This window comes from Accipiter gentilis, chromosome 23 (genome assembly GCF_929443795.1).
Source record: "Accipiter gentilis chromosome 23, bAccGen1.1, whole genome shotgun sequence".
NCBI classification, from domain to species: domain Eukaryota; kingdom Metazoa; phylum Chordata; class Aves; order Accipitriformes; family Accipitridae; genus Astur; species Astur gentilis.
The window spans coordinates 9,757,356-9,773,890 of NC_064902.1; the positions used below are offsets into that span (position 1 = coordinate 9,757,356).

Sequence of the window (16,535 nt, forward strand, 5' to 3'; positions counted from 1 at the left end):
TGTTCCTCGTACACTTCCTGCTAACACCTGGGGCTTCAATGTTTTGCAAAAACAGGGTGAACATTGCTATTGGCAAAGCCATAACCAAACACAAAGATTTGAAGAGATTACTAAAAATACAAGATTCTGAACCAAGGGATAACAGCATTTTTAAGAAAATTGAACAGATAAACTTTGCTGCAAATTAAAAACAATTCTCTTGTATCTGAGCCCATAATGACTATTTTGAATACAGATATTTACTGCTGCCAATAAAGAAATTTTTTGGTAACTTTTCTGTTATTGGGAAGAGCTTGAATACAATCCAGTCCAAAAAAATGCTGACTTTCCTAAATAGGGGCTGTGTTTTTGCAATAAAGAATACTGGTCAATATACAAGTGAAGGAAAACTGAACCAGATGTCAGTAATAGGACCACAGAACGTTGCATTTGCCCAGAATCGCTATTTTAAACACACGATGTTGGTCTACTGGTTTGTGGGATAATACATTCTTGGCAGCCAGAAGGAGTTTCGATATGTTAGAAGGTTATCCTTGAGAAAAAAAAAAAAAAAAAAAAAAAAGGGAAGAAAAGCAGCAGAAGAGAGGTAGAGAAAGGCCACTAATTCATCAAGCTCCCTATAGCAGAAAAAAATTAGTACTTACTCAGGAAATCAGTTCAAAGAAAAGCCAGTCTCAAAACAGAAGGCTTGGTTTTTACATTAATTTTCATTTTCTGCTTCACTTCCTTACTACTAATACTTCATTGTGCGTTGCTTTTTTTTTTTTTTTTTTTTTTTTTTTTAAGGATTTTTAAAGGATTCTACCCTCCATACATGCTCAATTTCTGGGCAAGAAGTCTAAGGAAAAACTGGTGAGCTTTCACCTTGCAGCTCAAGTGCAGTCAGACTGATGGGGGGCAGAACCACCCCCCGGCGACCGCACACACAACCCCAACCGCACAAAACCAGTCCCGAAAACTTTTCGCATTGGAAACCTTTGCTCACACGAGGATCCTGCTGCCATCACTGGGATTACCGGAGGAAGCTGTTCACAGGATTGGGCCCCACTGTCCCAGAATCACTACAAGCAGCCCTGGAAGCCACACGCACACAAATAACATTAACCCAGGTCCCTATCCGTTGCCAATTAAATACTCACCCATCTCTAAAATGCTTTCCAGTTCAGAGTCATAGGGATTTGGGACTGGGTTTAGGGTGGGTTTTTTCCCCCTTCTATTTAAGAAGTAGTTACATCTGTATGCCTTCTTAATATAGAAATAAAACTTCAAGACGTACTTTGTACGTTTGGCGAACAATCGCTTCCCTGTTTTACCACGTAGTAAATTTAAAGATCAACTCTGTTCATTGTTTTAACAAACCCTCCCCTGAAAGATAATTAAAACCACTTCCCAATATACAACCAAAGTTTTATTTTTATAGTCTATCTTCCATTATGGCATAATCCTTTCTTTTTTTTTTTTAAACCAGAGAAATATACAAATCACGCAAGACAGAAATATGTACATTAAATGTACAGAACAGAGGAAAGGACATAGGAGATTTACATATCTGAATGACAAGTAAAATATTTTACATTAAATAGTGTTTTAATAGCTAGGATCATGAGATTCAGTTCTGCTCAGACAAAAGTCACTAAAAAGGAGCATGAGGTGATTCAGCAAATGAAAAAAAAAATGATCATGGTTTTTGTACAATAAAAACCAAAGTGACATATTCAATGAATTAGTGCTTTATTTATTTATCTTAAAGATATTCTTTGCAAACATCTGAAGATGAGGGGTAAATATGTCCTTGTACAATAAATTAAGAGCAATAAAGCGCCATTTAAGAAGCTGATAAATGATCAAGATGAACTTAGTGATACAGCTTAAAGGCTCGTGAAAAGTTAAGGCTTTAGTACAACTAGGCTAAAGTGAAAGATTTTCCTCACTTGGTATTTGCAAAACCATTTTCTTTAACTTGTTGGATGGGACTGAGTTGGAAAGAGGCATCTGAACCAATGATGAAGTCCTGTGCAACTACACAGCACTGGGGGGGAACGCATGTTGTTCAACAAATAACAATTTCCATTTCAAAAACTGAAAAGCAAGGGCCAAATGCAGCACATTTTAGAGTTGGAAGGTGTCTCCTTTAGCAATAATCAATAATGCCCTTAACATGAGAGTGGAATAGAAGTGATCTCCAGACCGGTATCAATTCAAATGCAGGGTGCTGCCTCTACCAACTGCCCAATAAAGTCCTAAAGCTGGGAAGAGGCTTACTTCTTTGTGATTATCCTTAAAACTTTTGAATGATAAAAGCTTTTAAAAAATAACAAAAAAAACCCAAACAAAAAAAAAAAAACAAAAAAAACAAAAAAAAACCCACCAAAATGTTAGAATCCATCTAAAAACCTGAAGAAATCTGAAAAAGAAAAAGGGGGATGAACTGCCCCTGTAATTTAGATGTTTTATTATTTCTTAAATCATTAAAATATATATGTACAAAAAGCTTTGAAATACCAGACACCAGCAGACCACAGTTCTCCCATATATATGTAACTGCTCAAGTATAGTCTGAACAGTTGTAGTGTATATCTGCAATATATTATCTAAAGCATGTGTATTAAAGACATAGGATGATAAATTTGGTATTGCTGCAACATTTCATTGAACTATAATAGTCAGTTAATGTTATTAAAATATGAAACCATTGTCTCCTTGAGTGAAAGCATTCCCAAAATCTGCGAAAAAAATAAAAATCAATCATTCCAAGAGTGGATATCTAATGATTTATTTTCTCACATAAAATTAGAGGAGTTATTTGTCAAGCTGTGTTTTGAAAGACAGCCAGCTATTACACCATTTTTAAGGCATTTTCAAATTTGGGGAATTCTATTTTCTACGGGCTTTCCAGGCTGGGAGACCAAAACTGTTTGCAAGCATTGCAGCTCCCCTCCGCCCGGCTACAGTGCTCCACGCAGTCTGCACCTCGGCTGCTCTCCACGCTCGGTAGTAGTGGAGTCCTGCTCTGTTAGATGAGACACTCGACCATCACAATTAGCTAATCAGGCCAAATTCTGCCTTGGAGAGTATCTTTGTTATTCGTCAAGGCAGATTTTTTTCTTTTGGGTTTTTTTGGTCTTGTGAGGTTCTGGAACCAGACACGGTGACTCAGGACTAGCGCAGTTGAAGCCTTCATGATCCTTTGCTCTTTACCCTCCGGTGACATGGTGTACTGAAGCGGGCACATTCAGATACGCAACCGACACCACACTTTGCGATGAATATACCCCGTATTTACAGAGCCCGAAATGTACCGAACAGCTCTACATAACCTATTCTGATTAACTTCTAGTGTCTGAAACTAAAAGTCGTGGACAGGTCTGTGTGTTCCTCACACCCATAAAGATTGTTCTAACATCCCAAGCACATTACATGGTTGCTCCGCCTACTGCACATGTATTACGTCCCATGGGACTAAATTAGGATATGTTGGATTTTTTCCCCTCAAACTACTCTATTGTTTTTAAGAAAAGTCAATTTTTTCTTTTTACTTTGTAAAATAAATATTCTCAGGTTCTTCCCCATTATTGCCAAAAATATAAGCCACACACAGTTCTGGGATGGACGCAGAGAGGGTTTCCAGGCACTTCTCTTTGCAACCTTTATATTTTTCTTTCTTTTTTTTTTTTTTTTTCCTCCTTCCCCCCGCCATTTTTTTTTTTTTTTTTTTTTTTAAAGAAGACGACAACTCATTGGACTCTATAAATAAAGTGGAGATAGTCCTGTGGAAAGGGAGAGGGGCCTGCACCCCTTGCTGGCAGGCGGCTGCAGTTCCTCCCACCTTGTCCGTCCCCTATTTGCACACAAATTGGTCCACGATCTCTGTGCACAACTTGCATTTCACGTAGCAGCACCAGTGGAACTTGCAGTGGCAGCGCTCTCGCTGCACCGTCTTGAACTGGTCGTACCCCCGGCCGCAGCACATGAGTTCGCAGCCGTCCATGCCCTCCGAGGTCTTATTGCAAAGGCGGCCCTGGGTGCCCAGGGACCCGGTGCTCTCGTTGCGCACGCAGTAGTCGGGGCTGGGATCGATGTAGACCAGGTCGTGGATGGTGGGCGCGTTGAAGCGGCTGTTGACTTGCACCAGCTTGCCCCGGCTGTTGAGTTTCATGGCGGCAGCGCTATCGTATTTCTCCTTCAGGGCATCGCCTACCTTGCGGAAATCGGCAAGCTGCAGCCAACAGGTCTTCAGGCTACAGGAACCAGAGACGCCGTGGCACTTGCAGGCCACGTCGGCCAGGTTGTACACAGTCTGGAGGAGCCGGGGAGAGAAAGCAAAAAGGATGATGAAAGATTAGCAGGGCCGTGGAAGCCTTTCCTCCCCTCGTTTCCTGCCCTCTGGCACATCCCCACTCGCCCGTCCGCAAGATTGGCCGTAGCGTCCCCTTCCCTCCCGCAACGCGCCGGGAAGGAAGAGCGAGCGAGCCCAGCGTGCACCCCCAGCACCCCGTTAGCCGGGAGGAGGAGGAGGGGAGCGCTCTCGCCAGCACCTCCCCACCGCAGAGCCAGCCGCGACAGCACACACACAGCCCAGACGGCAGCATCAGTCAGGCTGCAGTCAAATTTGAGGAATTTGCTCTCCCGCCAGCAAAGGATTTTGCTGTTTCATTGAGAAATGTAAAACATCCCTTTATTTTCTATCTGAGTTACTCTCTCTATTGATCTCTGCTTGAAGCTGCAATTAGGGAAAGAGTTAAGACTCCTCTTGCTCCTGGCTCAGCTGCAGCTGATTGTCTACTCTTGGCTCGGCTTCCTCCTCCTATCCCAAATACTGCTCTGAAGAGAGACTTCATCCAAGAAGAAACCCCCAAACACCTATGGGTGGGAGACAGAGCTACATAGCAATATCCTCTTTACAAAGCTTTGGCAGGGAAATATCAGTCACTTGCCCTGTACAAATAGAAATAAGAGTCAGTGTTGACACTGCCCCAAAAATCCTGGGGTCTGACACATTAGATGATACTGTAGACAACTTCCACCCAGCAGTTACAGAGAGTCTCAACGCTGCCAAATGGCACTGCAAAGATGAGGCTGAGGAAGGAAAAAACTGCTCGAGTCTCCATAAGCAACTGTGAAAGTGTCATTTTTCTTCTTGCTAATAGTAAATTGGCCTGTCCATTGCTTTCAGACACCCTCCTCTCACATTTAAATACTATTAATTTTCAATTATCTTTCATCCTTCTTCACCTTAGAACACAAGTGTAAAGTCTCCAGCCGACTATTCCTGGCACTTCAAGCTCTAGGAAAATAATGATTTTGGCTCTTCATATTCAGACTATTAAAAAAAAGAAAAGTTTACACCCATTCATTTAAGGCATTTTCAAGATTAAAGAAACCATAAAGACATGTTTAACCACAGAAGACCATGTTTTCTAATAATATGGAGGAGCTTTTCACATCCTCTTAAAGCAGGGAAAGAAAAAAGTCAGAACGATCCTGCGGCACGATTCCAGCCTGGGAAGCCCAGCGCGTCCCTCTTCCCTCCAACGCACACTGTCCTGGTTGGAAATACAAACTAGTAAAACTCTGCTCTACAGAGAATCCACAGCGAGCAGGGCACTTTGAATCAAACAATACGGATGGAAACACAACACACTTCGGTCCCAATCTTCCCCCGCGCCGAAGGCAATAGGGCTGTCGGACAACCAGGAGCAACACAAATTCATGTACTCCCCACCCAGCTACACCCTCTATTTGCTGTTTCCGTGTTTCGTGCATCGAAACGGAGCCAAGCCTTGGGGGCTGGTCACCGCCCAGCGCGGCTCCGTGCCCCGCCGAGGCACGTCTTTCCCCAAAAGGAGGGGCGCAGACGGCGGCAGAGGGACGTGCTCTTTCACAGCCACTTACTCTTCTCCCGGCCTCGTTGTTGTGCAGGTTCATCATGATGCGGGCGCTTTCGTAGGAGCCTCTCTGGTAAACTCTCTCGCGCTCCCGGGCGTCGACGAACTCCTTGGCGAAGCGGTAGCCGTATTCGATGTTATCCCCGCAGCCGCCCCAAAGCCAGTCCCGGGGCAAGTCCTTGGGCCGTGCCGCTCGGCTGCAGCCGCACGAGGAGAGCTCACCCTCCCGGCAGGCACGGCTCATGGCGTTGACCACCCCGGCCGCGCTCACGGCGTAGGTGAACGCCGTCTCCCGGCTGCCTGCGCGGAAAGAGAAGCGGTGTTAGGGGAGAGCCCGCCGCCGGCACCGCTCCCTGCCCGCCCGTGAGCCGGGAGGGCGAAGGCTCTCCAGGAGCCACCAAAAGTCATCGCCTACTCAAAGGTCGCGCAACCCTGAACCACGCTCCTCAAAATGTCTGCGTTCTGAAAAAACCCAAGCGAAACCAATCCATTAGAGCGCACGAGGTGTTTGTGAAGAGCGGGAGTCGCCTCTCGTTCGTATTGGTGAAAGTTGGACGAGGGAGCGGGCAGGAGGTGAACTGGGGCCGGAGCCGTGATGCCAGCGGGGCCGAAGCAAGCGTGCCTGCGTGTGAGGGGCGGAAAGGGAAAGAGAATCCCCGTCTTTCAGAAAAAGGAGACGTTAAATACAACTTTTAAAAGTCTGGCTCTTAAATTACTACTTCTCAAACATGATTTACGCACTTCACCCACTTGTTCCAATTTATTTAAAGTTATAGTGTTTTACAAAGCCTCCTGGTATCAAAAGAAATGCGCAGCAGAATAACACACAACTTTTCACTCGACACATAAGCCGGGCACTTCTGTAGGAGGCTATTTAAAACTAACAACAACCTGTGCTGTTTAGTATCCACCACTCCAGCTCATGTGAGTAAGGCAAGTGAGTCCATGGACAATCTTCTTTACAAATTACAGGGAAGAAGAAACCCTTGGCACAAGGCGGCCTTGAAGGTTTTCTACCGCATCTAGTGCCCTTAAAGGGAAACTGAAAACCTCGAGTTTCAAACTTTCGGAAGAGCAACTTACCCACAATGCAAGATATGGCCACGTACCATGCTCTTGACAGTATCTAATCCCACCTCTATTTAGAGCCTGACTTCCCATACTGCTTTTCTAAGGGTGCCACAAGTTCTGACTACAACTAGAAAAGTTGTAGTTTCAAACAAACAAACAAACAAAGAAAAACATAAACCTTGCACCAGAGAGCCCACTTGAAGTTTGTTTTTCATCTTAAGAGACAGCATCCCACTGGGTCTTTTCCCAGAAAGATTCCCAGAATGACTGAGAATAGACTAAATATTTTTTCTTTTTTCTATTTATATGAGTGAAGTTTCATTCCTAATCTTTAGTCCAATCAATAGATCAAGCTACTTTTTAATCTTGGTTTTACAAGATTTTTCTTAGGGAACAGCATGGGCCTTTGCAAACTTAGGGCTTTTAAGAGGTTGCGTTTTGGACATGTCGTAGGTATTTAGGCAGCAGCATTTTGAGGCAGAAACTCTTTGTACAAGACCTACCAGAACAGGTCAAACCTAATAGGCGCTTTCAAGCACTTCTGGAACATAAATAATTTGCAGTCTGGTCCATATTTAACATCAAGATGACACCGTGCTCAGAGCAGCTTTGTTAATATAACAGCTGTCATCCACTGGATTAATTTTAGTAATAGATGCTGGTTTTAAATGGGAAAAAGCAGAAGTCTTAGGTTGGGAAAGGTCAGATTTAAGGAAGATGAGAAGCACTTTTCTCCCTTACTTACAACGGTCTATTCCCACAGACACCTGCTTATGGAAGAATTTACATGAATTATGGGTATAAAGGGTTACAGGAGTAGCCTTCTCAGTTAAAAAAGATTTGGCTTTATGCGGCAACTTATGCCTTGCATTTACTGCAAACTATAGCAGGGGGAACCTCATACGGATTTTAATGTTCCCGTTTGTTCTGTAACACACATTTTTGGATTAATTCCTTAAGCAAAATTTCCACTAGATTGAGAGGAAAGAAACGTGGTCTGCTTCGGACCACAGGACTCGCCTCTTCCGTTCCATTTTATTCTTTTTCATGTTTAGTTAGCTCACGCTTTCACATGGTTAACTATGCCGTTTACTGCAGGATTTAAACTCATAAAGCTGACTTTTTTTGACTAGTTCTCATTATTAGCCTGGAGAATATTTTTAAGGAACTTGCTCTTAGTGGGAAGGAGAAGGAAAGGCTGAGGTACAGAAAGGCAAGCTGCCCCCCAAGTTCCCTGCTTGAACATTTAGGCAAATTATAAAACAGCATCAGCTCCTGAAGTAGATTTCAAGCCCCCGCAGGTTGCAAGCCAACACTGCCTCAAGTCATCGACCCCAGGAACACATTAAGAGTGATGGTTCCACATGGATGAGTTACTCTGCTTTTTTTTTTTTTTTTGCTTTTTTTTTTTTTAAGTCTTCAGGCGCAACTGTGCTTTCCCTCACTGTCAAACGTATCTGTCTTTTCCCACAGTCCAGCATTTCTCTCTATTGTAGCCATGGCAAGGAAACACACATTCCAAACACATTCGAGTCCCCTCTCTCCCATATATAAAAAACATAGAAATGGAACTGTTCAATATACACACACTGTAGGAAGCCACCCACAGAGCAAGGAGCTGAGCTTTACACTTGATACGAATAAGTCTGCAAAAGCAGAACAACTTTTTTATACCTGAACGTAAGATACAAAATGTTCTTTGTCTTGTATTTTAAAAGCACTCAACGTCAGGCAGCAGGCATGAATAAACCGGACCCCAACTACACCGAGCTGTTGGGGGAGGATCCAGTTATTTTATTTCACGTTAGCGCTTCGTGGCGGTTTGCAAAGCCCAAGCAGGCGCAGCCCGCCCGGGGCCGGCCGCGAAGCCAGGAGATGGCGCAAGGCGGCGAAGGCGGCGCGGCCCACGGCCTGACCTGGGAACCAGCAGCGAAGGAGAGCGGAGGGAACAAAAGCCCTCAAATTTTGCAGTTCAATAAGCCACAGAGCAAGTTTCCAAACCCAGTGCTGGGTTTATTTGTACAGCTTTAGCTAACTTTGCAGGATAAATCCTGGAAGAAAGACTGTCCATTTATACAGTGGGGTAATTACCGGGCTGTCAGTCAGTGCTGTGCCTCGGCGCTCTCCTGTGCGCAGCCAGCCCAGCGCGTCATTAGCTCAGATGACAAAATCCTCCCAAACTATGTGCACTCAGCTCCTGGCTACCATCTTCTCCCGTCGGTGCGAGTGGGGCGTACCTGACAGTCCCCAACAGGCCAGGGTACGGCGGGCTGCGGGAAAATTGAACCAGGCTCTAAAAGTACCCGGTTTGCCTTCCACCCAGAGGAACAGCAACTGGCTATTACCGAAGGTCAGCGGGAAATAACGCAACTGTTACCCACAGCACCTCTCTCGGTCTCGGGGAATAGACTCTTTAGGTTCTTTAACTCTTGAATATGGCTATTAACCTTGCTTCCATCTGCAATTAGAATAAGTGGCTTAATTACATGATGAATTGCTGTGTAGACATCAGCTAATACAGTCATATTCAGCAGAAGGGTGCGGCAAAGTTATTTAACTTGAAAGAAACCACCTTTAAATAGATCTGTCATACTTGGGGAGGGCAGAAACGTCTGTTCTGGAGACAGACACCACAAATCATGGGTCCAATCCTGTACGTTTCTTCACACCAATAGTCCCCTTGAGCTAATTTTCACTTGCTTGGATAATAAATAAGGGCTGAAGGATGAAGGCCTAAATTTTAAACAGATTATTTTTCTGACATTCGTTAGATTATTAGAACAGAAAGGTGTACAGAAAAAGTTTTCTTTCATGTGCTTTTAGACTTTTGCTCGGGTAGGGTAAAAAAACAAGCTCTATGGGGGTGTTAATACTGTGCTTGCGAAAAGCCCAGGCAAGGTTGTTTACCTAAAATCAGCTGTTCCAATTAGGTACTTTCAAGCAATAGATTTTTTTTTTTTTTTTTCTATTTGTCTGACAATCTCCAAATGAAAACTTCTTTTAACAAAAATTGAGACCAAATGTGAATTGATGTATTCCTTCAGCCTTAACTGGAGTTAGCCCGTTTACAGAAAAACCTAGCTTGAGTCTGATTTTAAAACATGTTTTTAAAGCAGGACAGGAAAACACTGACATAAAAGCTTTACTTTCTATCTCCAGCTAAAAAGCACTGCTGAGTTTGTCAGGGTACTGCTCACTACATAAAAGATAACAACTGTCACCCAGAAAAGCAGGCATTTTTCAGTTGCTTACACAGAACCAACAACCGGGCTTGGGAAAGTCAGAGGAAGGTTTCACCATGAACCCAGTTCCACAGCACTGGTTAAAATTTTGCCAAGGACTTTAAAATACGATGAGGTCCTTAAACGACAGGAAAGGCAGGCAGCACGTGAGCACTGGAGAAGCACATTTCAAGGAGGATCTGATAGGGAAAGGGTTGAGCACCCAGCAAATTGTGAAAAGATGTGAAACAGGAATTTGTCTCTCTTACCAGTGATGTGATTACATTAAATGCGAGTTACAAAGGACAATCACACATTTTGTCCTGACCGAACTGATTTCATAAAAATTACCCTGGTACGTTATTTTTAACATAAATCTACCTATCTCAAAACAAGTTACCGTATCTGGAAATAAGCAAGAAGGAATTGCCTATAAACACTAATAGAGCAGCAATTCTCCGTTAACCTCCAGACCAAGAGCAATTTATTATGCAGCCGCTAACTTTGGAACTAGATATGGACATCTTTAATTTTACAAGACACTGCTGTTTTTAATTCTCTTAGGTTGCCTTCATTTTGTCTCAGGTTTTCTAAAAGGAGATTCCAGGGCCGCATTTTCCTTTCTCCTCTATTCCCATATGCAAATATATATTCCTCCTTCGTTTTCCAAGACACATGGCTGGATAGCGGTGGGAAATCACCTCCAGCTAAAAATAATTCAACTCCTTTCCCAACTTTTAAAAACACCTGATTGTATACAGTACTCAGTAAGAACCTGGCAAGAGTTTCAAGTGCAGAACAGTCCGTGCCATACATATCCTTGGAGAAGAGTTTAATCGTAAAGATGTTGCTTCCTACCTATCTGCATGACTCTGCCAAAAACAGAGTTGTTGTCCACAGTGCTGCAATTCCATCTTCTATGTCTGAACTGATACTGGCACTCCTTAATGCCCGTCTTCGCACCCTCTCCAATGAACTGCATATGGTCCTGATACAATTGGCAGAGTTTCTTCTGTCCTTGGGAAAGCCCTGCTAGCTGGCTACATAGTGGCTGGGCTCCTATTATATATACCTCTGACATCTGAACAGGGTTCATGGGGTTCATAGGGTTCATCCCTAAAGACCTGCATAAAGAAAGATTTGGAGAAAGATTTGGATTAATAAAGAGAAGACTCAAAAAAAAAAAAAAAAAAAAAAAGTCTATAAATCCCAAACAGAACTGTACCTTATACATGACTATACAGCTCCTGGTTTTGCTAACAGGTGAGAAAAAAACCCCACTTAAATATGAAACTTTTGTTTTAAAGACAGCACAGAAGTTACTAGTTTCCATCTCCATGGGGTTATCACCATACATTAGGGACTGAAGTAAGACGCAGGCTTGGAAGACTTGCATCTAGGCAGTCCTTTACCAGCTTAAATGGACGTAGTAAAAATAACAGAAGCTCCAAACAACTGCAAGGCCAGAAAAATAAATAAAGCAAAAACAAAAAGAGCTCCCCCAAATCCCGATTTATTTTAACACACATTTTAGATTTCAGTCTGGATTTTTCAAACTGTTTTACCATAAACGAACAGGAAAACCTTTAACAAGCCAGAAGTTAGAAACTTGCTACAGACTACTAGCTGCTTCTGAACGACACACAAAAACACAGAGGCAAGTATATTCATCGTAAACAAAATCAACTTTGTTTTCTTAATTCTTAAAGTGCTCTTCACATGATACATTTCAATCAAAAGCGGCTGCTAATCCGAAAAGGATCACTTAAAGCAGCAGAGAAACACCTATTTCAAGAAGTCCCAACATCGTACGCTATACAGAAGCAGATAATTTGCTAAAGCAGAAATTTAAATGTACTTCTTTGTAACAAAATACATTTATAAGCATTGAAGTTACAGAAAAGTTCAAACTGAAACTTTAATAAAAGTGTTTACTGGTAAATCAGCATTCTTTCTTATATATGCAAAAATCCTAATCTAAGGGGGTTGAAACGACTCTTTTAAAAGAGAGGCAATTCTAGTAATTTAAGGGTGATCAAATCCATAGAGAATCTACTGTACAGCATTCTAAAACCTGAATTTTACCCCACGAGATGTTGCACATTTACACTTACTCGAGAGACCCGTTCGTTTTACTACACAACGTATTACAACTACAACATTACGCCCCTGCTCTCTCGTTCATGCGGTACTACTCCCTCAGAAACAAAGCACACAAGAAGCAAACAGACATTTAACCAAGCAAATCTTGACACCCCCTCTTAAAATCAAGTCGATACAAGATGCTTACCACCAAGAGCTGGCTTCTATTACAACCTGGGTAAAAGAGGAGAAAACGGCCAGAGCCACTACGAGGTACTGAGAAGCCATTGCACTGCCAACTGTCCCCAAAGCACCTCCTTGGATTAAAACTGCGGTGGATTTCTAGAGGGGGGAGAAAAAGGATCAGATTGTTTATTGCTGCTCAGACCATTTTCGAGCATTCCAGTTGAAACAACGGAAGCATCCGGGCCCCCTTCCACTTGACTCTGACTCGCCTGCCCTTCTCCCCGCCGAGGCTTTTTTGGTGCCAGACGCAGGCACGTCGCGGCTCCCGCTCCACCGGGCAAAACCCACCCACGCACCCCCACACCCCCCCCCGCGGACACCGCCTTCCCGGGGCGGCCGCACCACCGACCCGGGCCCGCCTGTCCCTCTGCCCCGGCCCCGCCGCTCCCCGCACCCCGCCCGCGGAGGGACGGGACCGGGACCGGGACCGGGACCGCACCGCTGCTCCGGACGCGGGGGACCGACCCCATCCCCGCACACCCACCCCCGTGTCCCCCCCCCCCCCCCCCGGGCCGGGCATTACCCCATCGCTCCGCGCTCCGGAGCCAGCATCGCGGACACGGAGCGCTCCCGGCTGGCTAAAGGCGGCTTCAGGTTTGCAAAGCGAGCCCGAGCGGGAAGAGGGGGGGAGGCCGGTGCCACGAGAGGGTCGGGGGGGTGGGGGGCGGGACACGGGGCCCGGCGGCTCCCACTCGGGGACGATGCGGCCGGTCCTCGCCCTTCCCCGCCGCCCCCTAAACCATCCCGCCGCAGCCCCCGGTGCTGCGCGGCCGCCCGCTCTCCGCGATCGCCGAGGCGAGCCCCGAGCTCCGCGCTGACTGCCCCGACGGCAGCCCCCGGGCCCCGACGGGCTCGGCACCGGCCCGGGGAGGTACCAGGAGCGACACGGAGCGGCTCCGCGTCCCGACCCGGCCCCCGCAACAACCGGGCCGCCGTCTTGGAAGTCAAACGCTTCCCCCCCGACAGGTCCCGCGATCGCCGTCTGCGTCCTCACACGGGACTCTTTAACTCGCTAACCAGTGCCATTCACGGTTTTTTATTTCCCCTCCCCTCGGAAGGGGAGAGAGAAAAAAAAAAAAAAAAAAAAAAAAAAAAAAAAGACATTTCGACACTTGGGGGCTCCCTATTCATTCTCGAAAAGCTCTTAATGCTGAATTGAAGGTGCTCTTAATTCTAATTGATTTCTGTTTGCGAAGGGTCGGGAGGAGAGGACCGATCGCAGCGCCGCGGCGGGAAGCCGGGCGGACCCCACACCCGCCCGGACAGACGCGGGGAAGCTGCGGGGGGGGACCCCGCACCCCTCTGCCCGCGGAGCGCAGCACCGCGCCGCTCAGCGCCACCGCGCCGGGGCTGCAGCCCCCGGGGAGAAGCCTCTCGGCCCTGGCCCCCTCCTGCGGGTTAAATAAATACCCCCTGCCCGAGGGAAGCTCCCCCCCCCCCTCCCCCCCCCCCCAGTTGCTCCCTGCTGGGGGTGGGTGAATGGGGGCCGGTCTCCCGCAGCAGAAAGAAAGAGCCCGTCCGCTTTGGATGGGACCAGTCCCGGGAAAGATGCGAAAGCCCGGGACACGGTAAGCAAGGGCCGAGGCGGAGCAAGGCGAGCTCGCTGCGATACTCAAAAGCCAACGTGTTGGGTTTTGGTTTGGTTTGGGGTTTTTTTTTTTTTTTCCTTTCATCTGCTAGTGCTTAAAATAACAACAACAATAATAATAATAAAGTGGTGTCATGGAACTGCCCGAGCCCTGAGGAAGCTGGAGACGCCGGTGCCCGAGCGGGACCCCAACAGCCGTGCAGCTGCCCGGCCCAGCAGCCGGCCCGCTTCACGCCGACCTACCCCGGCGGGGCGGGCGACCGGGGCCCGCCGGGCGCGGAGGGAGCCGGTGGCCGCGGCTGCCCGGCTGCGAGACCCGGACGGCGGGGCCGAAGCCCCTCTACCCCGTTCAAAGGGCCCGGGTGCCCCACCACCACCACCACCACCACCACCACCCCCCCGTCCCCGCGCCTGGCCGTCGCCAGCCCTTCACCGGGACGGAGCCCCCGGAGCCCCCGAGCGGGCGGCCCCCGGGGAGCTGTGCCGTCCCGCTCCCAACAGGGGGCGGCCTCGGCCGCCGCAGCGCCGGGAGGCGCCGGGGACGGGCGGCCGCTGCCCCTCCGACGGCACCTCCCGCTCCTCCTCCTCCTCCTCCTCCTCATCCTCGCTGTTATCGCCCTCCTCGTCTGCCTGACACGGCGCTGCGTGGCGAGGCGGGAGGAGGCACCTGCGCCCGGGGGCGCGGGCGGGGGCCCAGCCCCTCCAGCCCGGCCCTTCTGCACGCAGCAGCTGACAAGCTGCCATCAAAAACAAAACACACACACACACAGACAAAAAAAAAGCCAACCAAACAAAAAAAAAAAAAAAAAAAAGAAAAAAAAAAAAAAAAGAAAGACTCGCCGGCAGCATGGCAGCATTGGCCATCAGGAGCGTGAGGCACCATTTTCAACTTTGTAGGGCCGCGGAGATTGGTTTTTGGTTTTTAATGCACCCCATGCGGAGCCCGCGCTCTTTGCCGAGATGAAAAGGGAGGCTTTTACAGATCCTGCAGCCGCGGGATCGCCTGTGATCCTGTTTTACACGGGGTGTCTGGAAAGCCTGCGAAGGCATCTGGTTTTCTGGGAGCACTACCTGCGGGAAGGCGGCAGCCAGAGCCCCGGCTCCGGGGGGCTGTAAACCGCGGCGGCCTCCGCGGGAGGCGCAGCGGCTCCGCGGGGAACCCCCCCCCCCCCCCCCCCCGGCCGCCCCCAGCTCCCCGCTGCGGCTTTCGGTCCGTTTGGGAGGGGCGAGACCGGGTCGCGGGTTTGCGGAGCAAGGCACTCGCTGCGTCCCCAGCCCAGCTCTCTCCCACCGCGGGGGCGGAGGTGGGGGGGGGGGGGCCCGGGGGGGGTTTATAGGCGCACCTCCGTCCTTCCCTCCGCGCCGGCTCCGGCCGGGGAAAAGCCGCGTTTCTCGGCCCAACTGAACTCTCCGTGACCCTCCGAGCGCAACCGATTTAGCATACAATTGACAATTAAAAACAAACAAACAAGCAAAAGCCAGCAGCCTAGCCAACATGGAGTCCTCGCAGCGCCGAGGGGACCCCGAGGAGCCGCGCTCCTCCGCTCTGACCCGGGCGGGACCCTCTGCAGATGCAGAGTGATAATCTCCAGAAACTTAGAATAAAATTAAAAAGGAGGGGAAGGGGGGGCTGACTCCGGGTCCTCCGCTGGCCCCCAGCCAGCTCTCCTTAAAGGTACAGGCCACCATTAGCGCCGACGTTGAGCTCCTCCATAGCGATCCTCCTCGGCAAAGTTTGGGAAGTTTGGAAAGATGTCTTTAAACTCGCGGTAGGAGCCTCTGCCAGAACGATGCACCGGGACGCGGCGGGCAGAGCGAGCCCAGCAAGTGTCCCTGCGGCGGGCAGCCTCTCTTCGCGCCGGGGTGGGTGGGGGGGGGGGGGGGGGGGGGGGGGCAATTTAAAAAGAGAAGGGGAAAAAAAGAAGAAAATAAAGGAGCTCCTTCCAAGCGGTGGGTGCGAGCGGAGAGGTGCGAGCGCCCGGCGGCAGCCCGCGGAGGAGAGGGCCGCCCCGCGGCCGGGGACCCGCGCCCGCGCAGGGCCGCGCCCCGCCGAGGCGCTGCCCACGCCGCGCGCCCGCGGCGGCAGCCCCCCGCGGCGCGGAGGGACCCGCGCCCCGCGCGGACTCACCTCCATTGCCGCGGGATCACCGAGCGAGAGCAGCCGAGTAATCCAAGCAGAGCAGGAGGGGGAAAGGGCGAGGCGAAAGTAAAATCCTGGATCGCGGGAGCCGGGCGGTATCCTCCTCCCAAGCAGCGGACGACGGCGGCGGCGGCTGCCGGGGGAGCGCGGGGGCCCGCGGAGCTGGCGGGGGGCGGCGGGCGAGCGCTCGCTCTGTCCGGCGCAGGCTGAGCGTGTCCGACTGCGGAGCGGGGCACCAGTGCAGCCTTCTTTCCAAGGTCCATCAGCAATCGCAGTAATTAGGGCTTTCCACCACCAGAAGA

The 16,535-nt window shown here is 48.8% G+C and overlaps 1 protein-coding gene across 2 annotated transcripts; it reads right to left on the minus strand.

Moving 5' to 3' along the window:
* Positions 1–1,395: 1,395 nt before the first annotated feature.
* On the minus strand, positions 1,396–16,535 carry WNT5A (Wnt family member 5A). 2 transcript variants are annotated; one of them, XM_049826889.1, is made up of 5 exons: positions 16,222–16,535; positions 12,468–12,601; positions 11,036–11,301; positions 5,893–6,185; positions 1,396–4,297 (listed from the first exon to the last, which is right to left on the minus strand). In XM_049826889.1, exons 1-5 carry the CDS (start codon positions 16,225–16,227, stop codon positions 3,839–3,841), a joined length of 1,158 nt encoding a protein of 385 aa, XP_049682846.1. In that variant the 5' UTR covers positions 16,228–16,535; the 3' UTR covers positions 1,396–3,838. The 2 variants fall into 2 exon arrangements, with proteins under 2 accessions (XP_049682846.1, XP_049682847.1); XM_049826890.1 differs by lacking the exon at positions 16,222–16,535 and adding an exon at positions 13,029–13,143.

Bases quoted from the DNA above. Each gene is read 5' to 3' on its own strand.
- WNT5A (XM_049826889.1), bottom strand. The intron at 11,302-12,467 runs GTAAGCATCTTG...TTCTTTATGCAG, and splicing joins ATAGAAGCCAGCTCTTGGTG to GTCTTTAGGGATGAACCCTA. The intron at 6,186-11,035 runs GTAGGAAGCAAC...CTTTCCGCGCAG, and splicing joins TGGCAGAGTCATGCAGATAG to GCAGCCGGGAGACGGCGTTC.